Source organism: Adiantum capillus-veneris, chromosome 27 (genome assembly GCF_014529385.1).
Source record: "Adiantum capillus-veneris isolate H3 chromosome 27, ASM1452938v2, whole genome shotgun sequence".
Lineage (NCBI taxonomy): Eukaryota > Viridiplantae > Streptophyta > Polypodiopsida > Polypodiales > Pteridaceae > Adiantum > Adiantum capillus-veneris.
Genome location: NC_140957.1, coordinates 83,272,048 through 83,290,858, shown reverse-complemented (window position 1 = coordinate 83,290,858; position 18,811 = coordinate 83,272,048). Strand labels below are relative to the sequence as shown.

The following is an 18,811-nucleotide window of genomic DNA, read 5'->3' as shown; positions in this document are numbered from 1 at the left end:
CCTTGTTCCAAAAAACTCCTGACATAATTTGCCCATCCCCTAGCCTGCTAGATCATTCATGATCAGCAGCAGCAAAAAGCGATATGAGACTCGCAGCGTCACAAGTCTCCTCATCCTTCACGAACACTGCTTGATCCACAGACAGCTCATCTTGCTCCACCATCATTAACCTGGCATGATATAATTGAAGACGCAATCCATTTACCCTTGACTTATGTAGAACACCATCCAGGTTAGCCAGCTGATATGTACCATTCGGAAAACACTTCACTACCTTGAAAGGGCCTTCCCACTTAATCTGAAACTTCTTTTGGAAGGTGTTGTCCAGCTTACTGTTGTAGCGCAGAACCAAGTCATGCTTCTTGATACCCTTACTCTTGACCTTTTCATTTATCTTCGCCAAAGCCTTATCCTGCATCTGCCCATAATGTTCCAATGCGCTTATCCTATCCAACTGAACCTCTTGTAACTGCAAGAGCCTCTCTTTGAATGCATCACTAGGCGGCCCAAGCAACTTCTCTAACATCTTGACCGCATGCAACTCTACCTCCACAGGCAATAGTGCTTCCTTTCCATACACCAAATGAAATGGAGTAAACCCTGTACCTGTCTTCACTGAAGTACGGTAAGCCCATAATGCGCTAGGCAATTCCAAATCCCAATTCTTTCCTTGGTGCTATGTCACTTTTGAAAGAATCTGTACCAACTCACCATTGAATCTTTCATTTAAGCCATTACACTGCGGGTAATAAGGAGTGGTATGCTGGTGCCTAATCTTCATCTTTGCGCATAAAAAATCTAGCAGTTTAGCTCTAAATCCTGGCCCCTTATCTGAAAGAAGCTCCAGTGGCACCCCAAACTTGCAACATATTTCATCATACACAAATTTTGCCACATCCTTTGCAGTGATTTGTTTTACTGCTATAGCCTCTGTCCATCTAGAGAGATAGTCTACTGCCGTCAAAATATAGGTTTTGCCCCTGCTTGTGATAGGTAACGGGCCTATTGCATCAATCCCCCACTTTTCAAACACATCAAACGCCATAATGGTTTTTCGTAGCTCTGGTTTCAACACTCTCTTCCCAAATGCTTGACACCTATTGCAAGACCTACACCAATGGTGAACATCCTTGTGCAAACTAGGCCAGACATACCCTTCTTGCAAGATCTTATGCAAAGTGATCTTTAGAGCAAAATGGCCGCCACATGCACCTTCATGATTCTCTTCCAGCACTCTATAAAGCTCCTCCTGCCAAGGTACACGTCTCAACACGAGATCAGCCCCTTTCATATACAAGACATCACCGATCAATTTGTACCTGGATGCTCTACGCACCAAACCATACTTCTTAGACTTCTGAATCTCCTTTGGAATGATTCCTGTTAGCAAAAACTCCTCTTCTTGAGCTACACTTTCCCGGCCATGATAAAGAGGTAAGTTGGTCCTCAACACAAATAGCTCCCCAATCATGCCTTGAGCCGTCTCATGTGCCTCCCCATTTAGAGCACGTTCAATGTGTCTGATGCTCCATGCTTCAAACTTTTTTAACAGGCCTTCAATTCTGAAACACATTTCCTTCAATGAGGTGTTCTTGCTCTTCCACACACCCAGCACTTGCTTCACAACTAACAAGGCATCACCTTTTATGCTCAACCTTCTAACCCCATGTTTCAAACAAATGTGTAATCCGACTTCCAAAGTAGCATATTCAGCCTCATTGTTACTATGCGCGTTTAATTTGAACCCTCTCTTGCATACTAGCTTCCCCTCTGGATCATAAAGTGCTATACCCCCTGAAGCCGCATCATGGCTCTTTCTGTATGAGCCATCAAAGAACAAAAGGTGTGCATTGCTGATGTGTGGCACTTCTTCAACTACCTTTCTCACCACCTCTTCCTTAACAAGAAGGGGATTCTCCTTGTAGGTCAACAAATCAGCTAGGGTAGCCCTTGTACTGTCTTCCATCAAAAAAGAGAACTCGAACTCTTGCAGCTCAATTACCCATTTCTTGACCACATTTGACATGTTAGTGCCATTAATTAACTGTGGCAAAAAGGCATAACTCGTCAAGAAAACAAAAGGTCGTGGTAGCAAGTAATGACGAAATCGTCGACAAGCAAATATTACACTGGCCATCACTAGCTCTACTTCCGAGAACTTTCTCTCCGCTACCAACTTCACTCGGCTTGCACAATACACTGGCCTCATATAATGACTGCCCTTCCCCTTTTGCAATAGCATGGCTCCAATGGCATCATCCCCTACTGATGGATTTACATAAAAAACTTTCTCCCAATCAAGAGCCTGCATGGCTGACAACCCTCCTAACACCTCTTTCACCTCTTGAAACACTTCTTCACACTTGTCATCCCATTGCAATGGATCATGCTTTGCCACTTGTTGTAATGGATAAAGGAGTTGTGAAGACAATGGAATAAACCGCGCCATATACTTCACCTTGTGTATAAAGGTTGCCAATTGCTTTGTACTCGTAGGTGATGGAAGAAGAATAATAGACTTAACCTTATCTGGATCAGCCTCAATGCCATTTTCTGACACCATATGGCCCAATAACTTCACCCTTGGCTGTGCTAGATGACATTTCTTTGGATTTAGTTGTCCTCCACATTCATCATATCGAGCCAATACCATCTGCAGCTTCTCATGGTGCTCAGCCCTACTGCTGTATACACAGAAGTCATCCATAAAAGCTTTAACACAACTACCAATGAATGGTTCAAGCACCCAATTTGCTCTCTCTTGATAGAAAGATGGTCCATTTGACAACCCAAACGGCAACACTGTGTAGCAATAGCAGCCCCATGGCGTAATAAAAGTTGTCTTTGTGCGGTCTTTAAGAGCAATCTTCAATTTAAAATAGCCTGAAAAACCATCGCACACACTGTACCTCTCATAACCTGCCACTGAATCCAAGATTTGATCAATGAATGGAAGAGGATATGGGTTCTTCTTAGTGGCTGCGTTTAAGGGTTTAAAATCTACACAAATCCTCCACTTCCCATCCTTCTTTGGACTAACTACTACTGGACTCACCCATTCTGTGGTCTCCACAGGGACTATGAACCTTGCCTTCAATAACTTGTCCACCTCTTCTCGCAAGGCTTCCATTTGCTCTTGACCCATCCTTCTTAGCCTTTGCCGCACTGGCTTAGCACCTTCTTTCAGCTCTATATGCATCTCTTCGCCCTTGAACCCTATGATCTCTTCATATGAAGTAATGAACAAATCAGGAAAACTAGCCAGCATGTGCAAATATATCTCCTTCTCCATAGCTGAGAGGTCTCCACTGATCATTTGTGTCATCAATTCCTGCTTCTTTGACAACTCAACCTTGGTTTGCATCAGCCCTTCAATCACTTCATAAGGCCCTTCACTTTCATCTTTAACCTCATTCGCAAATGCAACTAAACCAAAGTCCTGGATTTCTTTGTCCATCAAAAGAAATGCAACATCAGCATCCTCATCACTGCTGGTAGTGCTATCACTGTCCTCATCTGTCACCGTGGAAGAGTCTTCATCACTAGACTCATCCTCATCTTCATAAAGCTCCTCTAATCGTTTCCTTGTGTCCATATTGTATAGCTTCTTGGCACCTGTCTTTTCATAGAGGCTAATCGTACCATGTCGCCAATCTTGAACAGCTCCCACTGCACGTAACCATGGTCTACCCAGTATAATAGGATATGCTCCCAACCCTGCTGGCATCACATGAAAATCAACTACTGCCTTTGCATCATACGCCTCCACTTCTAAGCTCTTTACAACACCCAAACATTTTACTTTTTGATGGTTTGCCAATCTGATCCGAAAGCCCGACACCCCAGTCACTGTGAGACCCATCTTCTCACACCCAAACATTTTACTTTTTGATGGTTTGCCAATCTGATCCGAAAGCGTGACACCCCAGTCACTGTGAGACCCATCTTCTCAATGCATGAGTGTGTTATGACGCATATTTGGGCTCCACCATCCACATAGCCTTGTCCCAGATTTTTCCTTTTATGCTACACATCTACTATTGGACAAATGTCTGGTAGCTCATCCATTGCCAACACCTTTACTGAACCTCTCTCTGGTTCTTTCTCCATTGGGTTAACCATTCTCTTCCACTGTCGCTTTAGCTTAAGCACCATCTCTATAAGCTGCCCAAAAGTAACATCTGCCTTCCTGCTTGTCAGATCCTCCTTTAAGTCATAGCTTAATTGCCCATCCCCTAGTGGAAAATCCGAAACATGAAACTTGCGACGAGCTCTCCTTTTCTTCTTGGCCTTGACATCCTCGCCTTCATGGCTCTTTCCCTTCTTCTTGCTAGGACCTGGGGCACTTCTTCCTTGTCTTCAGTGGTCCTCTTCCCAATAGGCATCACTAATGTATCCTCTAGCTCGTTTTAGGGATTTTTCCCAGCTCGTTTGGGCTTTTTACGGACAAAAAGCGACATTTTTGGGTTAAAAATGGTCAAAAATAGCCTAAAAAATGCTCAAAGTAGCTCAAAATGCCACATCAACGATGTTGGCGTTGTTGCTCAAGTTGTGTGGGAATTTTTAGAGCCAAGAATGAGCTCATTTGGGCACATGAGCAAGGAGATACAATCATTCCTTTACAAGGTGCTAGTGCAGTCCCGTGCTGCTTCCACTACATGGTTGAGGTTGTGAGGCCTCCAATTAGGGTTTCCCCTCCTCAAATAACTACTTAGGCTTCTCCAATGAAGTACTGAAGCTTCCATGAAATGGTCATGACGAAGAATCGAAGCGTAAATTTAGGGTTTTTAACAGGTCGAATGAGCACTGCATCTGTGCAATTGGGAGCAAGGCTACACCTAATCTTCACACACACAAGAGTTTTGAGTTAGTATTGGTTCTTTTTCAAAGTGGAGCTTTCATGGTTGGAGTTTTGTTCTTTTTTAGTGTGTTTTTGGCTTCAAATCGTCTACGCCTTGCTTGATTTTGCAACGAATCCTCACAGTCAGAGGCCCGATGCTTTCCTAGTCGCACTGCGCACTTCTTGACAACGTCCGGGAGGTAGTATGCCATTTGTTGAAAGTAAATCCAGCTTTATCAAGAATCTCCTGAAGCCAACCGACTCACAAGTTGCACAACCAACATCTGCAGAAGGTACTGCTGCTGACTGCTCCAAGAGTATGTATCAAAATTGAGGGTAAAGGCATAAACTGCGGGCATTTGAATCATTTTCACACTTGAAAGTGCCCCGCCCTCTAGGAAAGAATCGAAAAACTGCACCTCCGGTCATATACCACATGTTCGAAACTCCAAGCTACCACGGAAGTCCAAGGAAAGGGACATCCGAGGCTACTAAGGAACTATATCTCCGAAGGTGAAGAACCAAAGAACTATACCAACCATCATATAGAATGATGCATTGCAAACTGTTTCTGTAGGAACTTCATCGGAACTGAGAGTGAAACTGTAACTGATCTTCAGTTCTCTAGAACACCATCCGAGCGAATATCTATTATCATCCCACTCCTAGAGTGAATCGGAAATAAACATCAGCAGAAAGAACACACATCAATACTGAGACTGCAGCTATTACAGCAAGATCAAGAGACTGTGCACCCAAGCTCTACAAGAGAAGAACAAGGTGCTATAGAAATGCCACCAAATAGACTGTCAATCCTGTCCGTTGCACATGGAACCACAAGAATTGTATGGATGTAGTCCGCGGAAACCGACTCTCAAGCTAGCTCCACATCCCCCTCTAAAGGGAGAACACCCGAACCATGGATAACTGTCATAACTCTGCAACAGTCTCTGCCTGTGTAACTGGATCACATGTGGTAGGTGAAGCCGAAAGGAAAATAATATACATGTGGAACCTGGAACCAAACTTGGGAGAGCCAAGAAAACTGTCTCCCCTCTATGAAGAATGCCATGGCTAACTATAACTGGTTCCTAGTCCGAGAAGGACCACTATCCACGTGTACGAAAGATAACATGCACTAGGAAGAGCAACCATCACACCACAAATGGTACAATCTCTAGGGGCCAATCTGAAAGACAAATCAGAGGAATAACTGCGCGGATGCACTAGGAAGAGCAACCATCACACCACAAATCCAAAAGACGAGGCAACCACCAAAACGGCTAAGGAAAACATCTGCCAAGATTATAACTGCAGTGTGGGCTCAAGCATGCCATCCAAAACCAAACCAAGGACTAGAAGACACCGTGCATGGTACTCCGCTGAATGGAGCACCGAAAGTCGATTGAAGATAATAACTTGGAACCCCCCTCTGAAAGAGAAGTATCGTCAAAAGTACGCTCTGAGGTAACAACTGACTCGACCCACGACGGAATAGAGCAAACACTGTCACTGAAAGCTCCAGAGCTAAAGCTGAGAACTCCCCCAAAGATAGGAAGCCCCCTCCTGCTCAATTTTGGGAAAAGAGAATGAGTACCACAAGAAAGAAATCTGAGATAACCTGGAGGAAAACTGCTGAGTAGCAAAAAATGAAACCCATGGAACTCAAGACTCAAAGACAATCACACCATCGGTAAACTCGGATTGCTAAGAATAGGAAGACTTGAAAGGTCATCACCTGAGGATCATGTTTGCCAAAGAAGCGGTCGAGGTCCAAAAAAAAAGAACCTAGCTACTCAAGCAAATTCCATGAGATCAAACCAAATGTCCAATACACAACATGACTCCAATACTTGAAGTAAGAGTAAAGGAACCGGCTCGGAAAACAAGCCCGTGAGGAATGCTGGGACTGATTTGTAACATGCTAGAAAACTAGGCAAAAGACTGCAAGGGAAGAATCTGCTATACTAGCCAGCCATGGCCAAATCTGCACACTTGAAGAAGGGCTGCCCCCAAGGTTGGAGCTCTCCAAAGGGATGTACGGAAGAAGCATTCGAATGTTACTGACTGTGGGAGTAGGAACCAGATGTTCCCACCAGCTGTTGACATTGCCCGCAAACCTGTCATCCAAAGAATCTCAACAAATTTGTTGGCCATCATCAAGAAAACTACCCATAGAATGTTGTAAACCTATCCCGAAACTGGTGCTTACAAGCTTACAAGAAGTCGTAAACTATCCCACAATTGGTACTGACAAGCTCACAAAAAGGGCAAAGAAGTGACCAAATCTATAGGGCCACACTATTACCGAGGAAAGGAGAGAACATGGAGAAAGGAAGGGTCCACACTTCAACAAAACCTCCTCGAACTGTTGTGATCGTTGGCTAAGGGTCTGGCACCACATGCTCCACATCCAAGGAAGTCGGATGATCAAACATGAAGTGGTTCTGGGGATAGAAGTATCCCCTCTGCTTGTCAAAGCCAACTTCAACACATGTATTGGAACATGCACTTGAATTGTTGCGTATCTGATGAGCAAGAGTCAACTGAAGCCGGAACTGGAACTCCCATCCTTAAAAAGACAATGGAAAATCAAAGAACATCCTCTACTTCAAAATTGGAAGGGATCCCCCCTCTGTCATCCTCAATCCACAATCTGGTACAAAAGTGCAACTGAATCATCAACCTACTACCCATCGGATAGGTAGCTCCGTCGACAATTCCAAGAAATATGTGCATTTGCAAAAGGCACAACTAAACTGCCAATTCATCTCCTCGAAGAAAACACAGCCATAGAAGACTCCTCTAGAAGTGATGAAGAAGATCCTACTGCTGTCCAAACACTTCTCTCTGAAGAAGCTGGAAATGGATAGCTCCCCCTCAAGATCCAACTACTACATGCTTGCTCCCCTTGCGGGAAGGCACGATAACATGACTCCATCTGGAATATCCAAAGCAAACCAGCATTGCTACACTTCTTGTAGCCTCCATCGGGTTCCCATCGGTGAAGATGGGTCGGGTTAATCAAGGGTAAAGATGGGGAAGTCGTAGATGAGGTGTCACGTGCGCATTGCACTTGCACGACGTGGGCATGCTGTTGCTAACAGTCTAGCATGAGTCTTAGCTTAGGACCTAGCATGGCACTTTGTGAGCCTCTAGCAGTACGTGCATGTCCAGGCCGGTCATAGTTGCATAGCCTCTCTTGCACGTTACAACATTTTAGCACTTAGGCATTTACTGCGCGTGAACCACCTCTTAGAGTGCATTTTATCAATAATTGATTTTTCGTTCACCCTTGTTGGAATGTAGGTAGGGCAAATGGTTAAAGGACCTATAAAAGAAATCCTTTGGGCACGAGTAGAAGGCAGAGGAGCAATGAAGGAGCCTCTTAAGAACCAAGCCGTACCAACTGCCACAGGAACCATCAGTCCTCCATCAATGTTTTCAGCCCTTGATGGTCAGCGTTTTTCAGCCAAGACAGCCAGCGTTTCCAGCTTGAAGCGCCAGCAGATTTCAGCCGAGCCTCGTCATGGTTGCAGTTCCTCAGCCATTGGCATCGCTAGCAAATTTTGGCATTCAGCCTTAGCGTCGTCGTCGTCGTCGTCGTTGTCGACATAGTACCCCAGCACCTAGTACCCTCTATGCCTTGGCTCGGCATAAGAACCCATAGAACCTCGTCGTCGTGGTCATCGTCATCGACATAGAACCCATCAGTACCTCGTCGTCGTTGTCATCGTCATCGACATAGACCCCATCAGTACCTCGTCGTTGACATCGTCGTCGTTGACATAGACCCCATCAGTACCTCGTCGTCGTTGACATAGACCCCATCAGTACCTCGTCGTCGTCGTCGACATTGACCTCATCAATACCTTGTTGTCATTGTCATCATCGTCGACATAGAACCCATCAGTACCCACAGTACCCATCAGTACCCGTAGTATTTGCTATACCATCAGTACCCGTCATCAATACCCAACATCAGTAGAATGAGTACCCATTAGCATCAGTACCCATTAGCATCAACATCTCAGCATTTAGTCATTGTATCAGCATTGTGCAAGGATAAAGAAAGTACTTGCTCTAGCAACAGAGCAAGGGGCCCCATGAGGGTTTGGGACCCGACATTCAGTGTCGTCTCTCTTTCATTCAGTTTAATTCAATTCTTTTAAGTGAAGTAAAGTGTCCCTTGTGTTTGTGCGGAATACTAGATCCGAGCTAAATTCATAAACACCTCCGTTGCACCTGACATGAGGATCCAAGGCCTCCACATACCCCAAACTTGAAGAAAACCAGAAAATAACAGCAAGCTTCTTCTCTCTCAATCATGTCCAAAACGGTGCCGGATCAGTTAAATCCGAGCATTCAGGTGGTCGTATCACCATAGGTCCCTGATACTATGTCAAAGGTGGCAGCGGAAGATAGGCTTTGGTGCTTGTAATAAATAATGGTGCTATGTTGTGGAAAACAAATCTCCAAAAGCAACCTTTGTAACTAAACAAGACTAACATTAGTACTGCAAACAGGTTGAGTACTCCACCTTTTTGGAAAGGCAATTGTAGGTTGGTTGTTATTGCTCCATGAAATCGCTCCTTATCCAAAAGAAAAGGTGAAACTTTTAGGCAAATGTCGTCCATTTGGATCTCCACCCCAATATGAATCACTCCATCCTTGAAGAGTAATCTGAAGTTTGTACCTCCAGCGACGTACCATAGGTCCAACGACTGGGAGTGCTTCAAACACCACAAGGTCGGAAGGGACTTGTTGGGCTTTTGCATGAATGACCGTAGAAGTTTCACCTGGAAAATGATGTCGAAACGGGTGTTCACAACCAAATGAGAGAATTGACCAGCTTCCGATACTCTTAGGGGTCATACTACAAGGACTACTTTTGGTTGGGATCCATCGGAGCAGATGTCCGCTTGCAATCGGTCATACCAAAAGCCTCCCACAATTCTTGGACGTAGCGCTGCTGAGAGAGGAAAATGCCCCCCTATATCCGCCATATTTCTAATCGAAGAAAATAGTGTAGCAAGCCGTTATCTGTCATTTCAAGCCCCTTCGCCATGGTCTCCATAGTACTGCGACTATGCTAGTCATAGCTACCTGAAATCTCAAGATCGTCCACACATAGGATAACAAGTGTCACCAATCCTCCCTCTCTTGAGGTCTCTTGGGATTGTTCCTACGATGTAGAAATCTCTCTTCTTCTCTGAAAAGATTTAAATCAGGGTCTGGACAGAGCATTTGATAGTTTCATGCAAGCAACATGCAGCCAATTGGACTTCATGCCAGCATCATCATCATCAGAGAGAGATTAATGGCCATACGATGGCCCACCTCATGGAGAGTTCGATCCTCATACCATCAGAGCTCAACACGTCGTCAGAGTTCTGCACAGCAGTAGGATAGAGATTGTCACAAGACGGGAGCGTACACGAGCACTTAGAAATCTGTTGCTCCTCACTCGAGAAAGCGACTTCCGCACTCCGTTGGCACACGAACTCTCGCGAAATCCGTCGCCGGCACTTGCTACCAGATTCTCCAGCGCTTGCACTTCTGGATTGTTGTGATCTCCAAAACTGAACGCTAGGCTTCCCTTTATACTCCTTGGCGTTTTGCTATTCTTGCTGCACAAAGCAAAAGCAATAGCCTTCGCTAGAGAGAGGAGAGAGAGAGAACGTTGCTGTCGTACAGCCTTGCGTAGGCTTTTTTTGTAGAGTTTTTTTAACGTAGGATTTTTTTGAAGAGCATTGCTTTATTTTATTTTAAAAGGGCTGGTCACTTAAAAGTGACCGGCCGCTTTATAAAATAAAGTGTGAACTTGTTTAAACTTTAAAAACTCACTCAGTTAGTGAAAACAATGCTACACGAACACATTCCAGGCGTCCTCGGGTGCAGAACACGACACAGATGCAATGCATACATAGATTCCTCGCGGGAAAGCATCTGCCCTCCCGCGAATGTTCCTGCTTTTCGTAAAAAGCTTCTTTGAACCCATCTTTATTCTTGTGCTTGCGTTCTTACGCATATTCTTTTTACTAGCTCGGATTTCCTCCTTGACCTACGGAATGCCCCCTCCTGATGCACCCGTCACCCATCATGTGACGCATCAGGGACACCCGTATCCCGGTCTCTTTCACCGAACTTACGGAAACTCCTTCACGATGTTTTCCCGTCACCCATCAAATGACACATCAGAGTTGTCCGTTCCTGATGGCTTTTCCTGTAGCTACAATATTCCAACTTATAATAGTTCTAGTGCGCATATTAAAATATTCTAATTTCATTAAAAGAAATTAATTCATAAAAACAAGAAAGTAGTCCAATTAGCAACATCCCTCTGGCTTCTAAACAGTTGTCCTCAAGTGTAGTGCTTGTACATATACCTCCAGTATCTCGGGATAAGTTGCTAATTCCTGCTCAGTCATCCACTGAGCATCTAAGTTCGAATAATTCTTAAACTTAACCAAATACTTCCGTGTTATCTTTTCGGACTTGAGAGGGGCCGCTCCTGATGACTTACTATCTGCTCCGGTTGGAGTATTTCTTCTGTTTCCTCAACCTCAGGAGGTTCCTCAGCACTAGGCTGACTCGGAGGCGGTCCCACATACGGCCGGAGTAAAGTGACATGGAAAGCATTATGGATCCTCCAATTAGGCGGTAGCTCTAATCGGAATGTGACATCATTCACTTGCTTAGTGATCTTAAACGGCCCATAATAACGGGTAAAAAGTTTTACCACCTTCCCCTTATGAGACGCTTGTTTCTTAAGTCTTGCCTTCTCAAACTTGAGTAAGACTAACTGTCCGACTGTTAAGTCTAGATTCCTCCTGTGCTTGTCTGCAGCTTTCTTATGCTTTTCCTTAGAGCGTAGAATAGCTCTCCTAACTTGCCCGTAGGTTGTGTCCAAATCCCGGACAAATTCATCTGCTGCAAAGATCTTATACTTAGTTAAAAGGATCGGTGGAAGCAAAGGCTTACCATAGAGAATCTCAAAAGGTGCTTTCCCCGTCGATGAGTGTATGGTATTGTTATACGCATACTCGACAAGGGGCAAATATTTCTCCCAGTCAGATTGCCGGTCTGACACATAAGCTTTTAACATATCCAATACTGTGGAATTGGCTATCTCACTTTGCCCGTCCGTTTGAGGATGGTAGGCAAATGAAAAATTCAACTTCGTACCAAGATTATCCATCAAGGCACGCCAAAAATTTCCTGTCATGTGAGGATCTCGATCACTCACAATAGACTTAGGCATTCCATGATGCTTGAAGATCTGTGCCAGAAAGACCCTAGCCATATGATCTGCTTTGATCGTTTTCTTGACTGGTATAAAGTGTGCTTGCTTTCTAAACCTGTCCACAATGGTCCAGATCGCGTCATTTCCAGTCTGAGTTCTAGGGAGGTCCATGATGAAGTCCATGGCAATACTTTCCCAAGGTTCATTAGGCACAGGCAAAGGTTGTAGCAACCCAGGCGTCTTATGCCGATCATACTTCACTTTTTGGCAAACCAAGCATTCCCTGACATACTTATCAGTGTCTGCTTTAAGGTTAGGCCAAAAGAAATATCTTTCCATTGCCAAGGTCGTAGGGAGAATACCCCGATGACCCGCATAAGGCGAAGCGTGTGCTTCATCCATGATCTTCTATCTTAATGGTTCCGCCACACATATGGCCTGATGGTGGTAGAGATAACCGTCCCGAATGGAATAGGGAAACTCATTCTCTCCACGATGTAGCTTTCCCCAAACGGTGGAGAAGTCTGGATCATTCGGATACAAATCCGGTAGTGCTTCTAATTCTTGGTGATACACCGAAGTGATAGCGTTCACCCTTGGCCGCCTAGACAATGCGTCCGCGACCACATTCTTACTCCCAGCCGTGTGAAGGATCTGGAAGTGAAACATAGACAAAAAGTTTGCCCATCTCATTTGCTTCTCAGATAGTTTCCTTTGCGTAAGAAAATACCGCAAACTCTGGTGATCAGTCTTGATCACAAAATCCGCTCCTAGAAGATAGTGCTTCGAGTTGGATAAGGCGTGAATCACAGCCGTGAGTTCCTTTTCGTAGATTGATGCATGCAACTCTGCATCCTAAAGCCGTCTGCTTTCGTAGGCCACTGCATGGCCTTCTTGGTTTAACACTGCTCCGATGCAATCGCGTGAAGCATCGCAGTGAACCTCAAATGGTTTCCTTAAGTCAGGCACTATCAAAATAGGTCCATGGCTTAGCAAGTACTTGAGCCGATCAAAAGCTCCTTGTTGTCTCGATCCCCATCTGAAAGGAATCTTCTTCTTTGTCAAGTCATGAAGGGGTCTTGCTACATGGGCAAATCCTCGGACAAACCTTCGATAATACGAACATAATCCCAAGAAGCTACGTACATCACGTACCGTAGTGGGAATAGGCGAATCTTCTACCACTCGGATCTTGGCAAGATCCATACTCACTTGATTGTGAGAGACTATATGGCCGAGATAGTGTATCTCTGAGAGGAAGAACTCGCTCTTCTTTGCATTCACATGCAACTCATGCTTTCGCAATTCTTGAAACACTAGGTCCAAGTGCTTCCGATGTTCCTCTTCTGACTTAGAGAAGATGAGTATGTCGTCAAAGAATACTCCCGTAAAAGCTTGATACGGGCTGAAAATGCGGTCCATCATGCAATTGAACGTCGCAGGAGCATTGGTCAAGCCCAAAGGCATTACCAAAAATTCATATAGTCCAAAGGTTGTGCGGAAAGCAGTCTTATGGACATCCTCAGGGGTGATCCGTATCTGATGATACCCACTCTTTAAGTCTATGCGACTAAAGACACTTGCACCCTGCAACTTATCAAGTATATCATCAATCTGGGGGATCGGAAAGCGATTCTTGACCGTGATCTTGTTTAAAGACCTATAGTCTATGCACATTCGAAATGTGCCATCTTTCTTCTGCACCAGTAGAACTGGAGAGCAGTAGGGTGAAGCACTTGGCCGTACTAACCTTTTCTCTAGAAGCTCGTTGACTTGCTTCAAAATTTCCTCTTGCTGAGCAAGACTCACCCGATAAGGGCTTTGATTGGGAGGCGAGCTACCCGGTATAAGATCTATGCGGTGATCTTCCGGGCGTACCGGAGGTAGTTCATCAGGGAGTGTTTCCGTGAAACAATCTTTGTACTTTTCAATAAATTGAAAACGCTTAATTTCCAGACTCGAGAGTGAATCTCCACTAGTTTTATCCTTCTCACGTGCAAAAATCAAGTAAGCAGAAACACACTTCTTCATTTCTTTCTTAATGGAGATATGACTTACAATTGGGAACTGCCAATGTCCTACATCAGCATGAATCTTTATTTTCTTACCCCCATGATCAAAAGTGAGGGTCTTTTCCACATAATCGGGGACAGGTGTCATGTGGAAGTGCCATGGCATTCCCAAGATGATATCACATCCCTCGATGGGTGCCATCAAAAATGATTCGCGGTCCTTGTACTCGCCAATCCGAAGATTGAGCTGTCCTTGCACGGGAGTTGCATTGGTTGTCAACCCCTCGAATGCCGATCCGGATGTAACCGGTGTGCCAAGCCTAGCCTGTGTGAGGCACAAACGTTCCGCAGTATTCAGGGAGATGAAGTTATCCGTGGATCCTGGATCATAAAGAATCAATACTCGCTGGTTGTTCAAAGGACCCCAGCCCTTCAGAAGTTGATGCTTCCCTTTCTCCGTTTCTGTGTTTCCTTGAACATCTAGAATTGAGTTCGAGCTTGGTGGAGCGGGTTCCTTCCTTGCTTTATCTTGCCTCGTAGGGGCGTGTTCTTGCCGTGGCTGCTTTAGAGGGCAATCCGGTTTCATATGTCCTTTCTCGGCACAGTAGAAGCATCTTCCTTCCTCCTGAAGGTTTGAAGTTGAGTGGGAGAAAGATACTTAGTTCGCTTGCCATTGCCCTCTGGCTTCTTAGAATGATCATAGTCCCTAGATGGAGGACGTTTTCTTCCTTGACCCCTCTTTGTCTCGCACGGTAAGTGCTATGCTCCATTTTTCTGGGCGTCCCAGTTGAGTGCAAATCCTCAACAATGATTGCTGACTCCACCATCCTCTGAAGAGTGTCATGCGGATACACTTTCATACTCTTTCGAAGCTGCGGTTGGAGACCCGCTTCAAACTTTTGTTTCTTTTCCTCGTCGGCAATCTTCATGAAGGGAGTGACCTTCAGAAGAACCGACCAATACTTGTCCACATAGGTCGTGACTCTCTCATGTTCCTTCTGGGCGAGCCAGTCCCATTCCTTCCGTATGTCCTGCTCGAAGTCAGGCGGAAGAAACTGTTCATAAAATTCAGATTTGAATCTCTCCCAAGTTCTGGCCTGAGAACCTTCCAGAATATTGGCTAACCACCAATTACTTGCCGTTTCCTTGAGGTGCATCGCCACATGGCGCAATTTGGATCTTTCTGTGAAGTGCCCATTGGTAAAGGCGACTTCAAACTGTCTGATGAAGGACAGTGCTTTGGAGATATCTCTCTGTCCGTTGTAGGTTTCGAACTTGATGTCCTTGTCGCCTGATTTGAAGACTCTCATGCGATGTTGAGACTTGCGACCATGCTTCTTGAATCGAGGCTTATCTTTTGGTTGATGTAGGGTAGTAGTAGTAGTAGCGGCTTCCCTCTTCTGGCGAGACGATTGAGAAGTAGAAGTATAATTAGGAGAGTAAGATGGAGATGAGATAGAGATGTCCTTGCTCTCGTCTAGCAAGGAGAGCGCTTTTTCCTGGCCTTTCCTTGGAGTAGGCCGTTCATTCCGATCCGAACATCCTTTGTGCACCTCGGCACGTTCTTCTTCTCTTTCTTCCTGTGGTCTCACGTCAACAGTGTGGTCTGGATGCGCGGCTGCATCAGTTCCATTCGTTCTCTTCATTCCGCCCAAGAGCTTTTGGACATCTGGCAATAGTAAGACTTGTTGCAAATCCGCAAGCTGAGCTCGCACTTGTTGAAGCTCCTCTTCAACGCTTCTCCCTTGGCTCGACATGGTTCTTCCCGTTCTTCCCGGAATCATCCTTCTTTGCAGAGAAAGAGAGGAGTCCGAGCTCTGATACCATTGTCACATGACGGGAGCGTACACGAGCACTTAGAAATCTGTTGCTCCTCGCTCGAGAAAGCGACTTCCGCACTCCGTCAGCACACGAACTCTCGCGAAATCCGTCGCCGGCACTTGCTACCAGATTCTCCAGCGCTTGCACTTCTGGATTGTTGCGATCTCCAAAACTGAACGCTAGGCTTCCCTTTATACTCCTTGGCGTTTTGCTATTCTTGCTGCACAAAGCAAAAGCAGTAGCCTTCGCTAGAGAGAGGAGAGAGAGAGAACGTGCTGTCGTACAGCCTTGCGTAGGCTTTTTTTGTAGAGTTTTTTTAACGTAGGATTTTTTTGAAGAGCATTGCTTTATTTTATTATAAAAGGGCTGGTCACTTAAAAGTGACCGGCCGCTTTATAATAAAGTGTGAACTTGTTTAAACTTTAAAAACTCACTCAGTTAGTGAAAACAATGCTACACGAACACATTCCAGGCGTCCCCGGGTGCAGAACACGGCACAGATGCTATGCAGACATAGATTCCTCGCGGGAAAGCATCTGCCCTCCCGTGAATGTTCCCGCTTTTCGTAAAAAGCTTCTTTGAACCCATCTTTATTCTTGTGCTTGCGTTCTTACGCGTATTCTTTTTACTAGCTCGGATTTCCTCCTTGACCTACGGAATGCCCCCTCCTGATGCACCCGTCACCCATCATGTGACGCATCAGGGACACCCGTATCCCGGTCTCTTCCACCGAACTTACGGAAACTCCTTCACGATGTTTTCCCGTCACCCATCAAATGACACATCAGAGTTGTCCGTTCCTGATGGCTTTTCTTGTAGCTACAATATTCCAACTTATAATAGTTCTAGTGCGCATATTAAAATATCCTAATTTCATTAAAAGAAATTAATTCATAAAAACAAGAAAATAGTCCAATTAGCAACAGAGATCAGAGGAGTCAGAGCCATCTGCAGTGGAGCATAGCGTCAGAGTTCTGCTCAGCAACAGGATAGAGATGAGAAGGGTAAGAGCTAGCAGCAGTTGGTAGGGTAGTGGGCAGAGGCAGAGACAGAGGCAGCCAGGCGGAGCGAGAGACACAACCTGTTTTGGTTTATAGGAGGGTGGAGAGACATGTCGGTGATCAGTGGCTTGCAAGTGTGGGTATCCACTAACAAATTCTGCATTCAAAATGCTTTTATCTGTTAACTGTGGCAAATATGGTCGTATCGTCTGCCTTGAGCCATATTGAAGCCTGAGACAGCATCACATGATTTGCCAGTTTATCGGGCTTATGCTTACGCTGAGTCTTGTAATCCACACTTAAACTAAGTAAACAATTTTTCTTATGCATCAAGTGACAAGGAAAGAGAAGCGTCAATAGAACTTCTTCTAGAATGAACACATCTTCTGTCTTTCAAACTTAGTAAATGATCTTTCTTATGCATCAAATGACAAGGGAAGAGAAGTGTCAATATAAATTATTCTAGAATGAACAAATCTTGTGTCTGTCTTTTAATACATTTTTGTCTAAGAAAGAAAATTACATGGTTTTTTCTGTCTAAGCTGTGTTGTTGTTGTTTGATGCAGTGCTCTTCCCAAGATTATCAAGACAGGCTTCTCTGCTATCAACCTCATTTATTTCTTCACTGCAGGTCCAGATGAGGTAATGCATATTTCATGATTAAATCCTTTTCTAGTATCAGTTGTTAACTGCTTTCCGGACCTGTATATCCTTCTCGTTGAATGCAAAATAAGTGGTTGCTCACATCAAACACTTCTTAAGATTCAGAAGATAATTGACACATTATAAATCCTCAGTTTGTAACCATCTCCGCAGTTTGTAACCTGTGTATAACAAGCAGTCTAATCAGAGCACATTGGTCAAAATGGAAACTCCGCGAAAATGGACACTCTGAGGTGTTTTGAGTCATTTCTGGCAATGTAATTGGATAATTGGAAATGGAAACAGTTGCAACGTGTCATAGCTTCAGAGAGTATGAAGTACTTTTGAAAGTTTCTTGTTTGTATGAGAAGCAGAACTTTCCTAGTTCCATTTAATCTGAGTGAGACCTGAGGTCACATGCGGCTGTAAGCTCTTTTGCAAAGGAGGAACAAAGTTGTCTTCATTCTAGTGCATGAGGTCTGTAGGCGGCATGCAATCGAAGCTCTCTCCAGCTTCGACTATTAAGTGAAGGTGGAACGTGAATTATTCTTCCAGTTAAACTATCCTAGTAAAAAATTTCTGGTATGATTAAGGAGATACACGAATTGCTCAAATAGAAGACAGTAATGAGGACTGCAGGATTGTTAGACACAGCCATTATGGAGTTGCACACTCTTATTTAGGGTGTGAGGTGTCAACTTGAATACTAGGAAATGGTGTCAGTCAACTCAGCTTCTGCATGCTCGCTATTTGTAGCTCTTGGTTCTAAAATAGAATCACAAGGTAGTCCAGTGCAATTTGTTGGCGTGGCTTCTGCGTTTTCTTCTTGCACACCAAATATGATGGCTAATACTTTCAGGCAAAATTCGACCAATTATCCTCATCTTTTTATGCAAAGGCTAAGAGCTGCTTCCTGTGAGCATTATTTCTAGACTATCTTATTCCAAGTTAGGCCATAATGGCAACTATAGCAACATGTAAGACTGCTCCGCAAATTTCTTCAGCTCCAATCCACAGTTCATTTATCCATAGGTTAGTTAAACCATTAACCACAAGAACAACAAGTAAGGATAAACAGGTCCAGCTGTATCTATTTACATGATTATGCTAAACCACACCAACACAGTGATTTTCCAGGCATCCCAAGTTAATCATTCAAGAGGGCGGACCTAAATCATAACATAAAAAACAAGATATAGGAAGATATTGCACATAGTTTCATTCTTTCTACCAGTTGGATTTAAATCAT

At 44.5% G+C, this 18,811-nt stretch overlaps 1 protein-coding gene across 2 annotated transcripts in view; it reads left to right on the top strand.

Annotated features, from left to right (window-relative positions):
* LOC147422285 (GTP binding protein) overlaps nucleotides 1–18,811 on the top strand; it is an 80,414-nt gene that overhangs the window by 41,035 nt on the left and 20,568 nt on the right. For both annotated transcript variants that reach the window (XM_086502700.1, XM_086502701.1), the window contains exon 9: nucleotides 17,487–17,562. In XM_086502700.1, coding sequence (XP_086358826.1) covers nucleotides 17,487–17,562 — 76 coding nt within the window. The remainder of the gene's footprint in view (nucleotides 1–17,486; nucleotides 17,563–18,811) is intronic.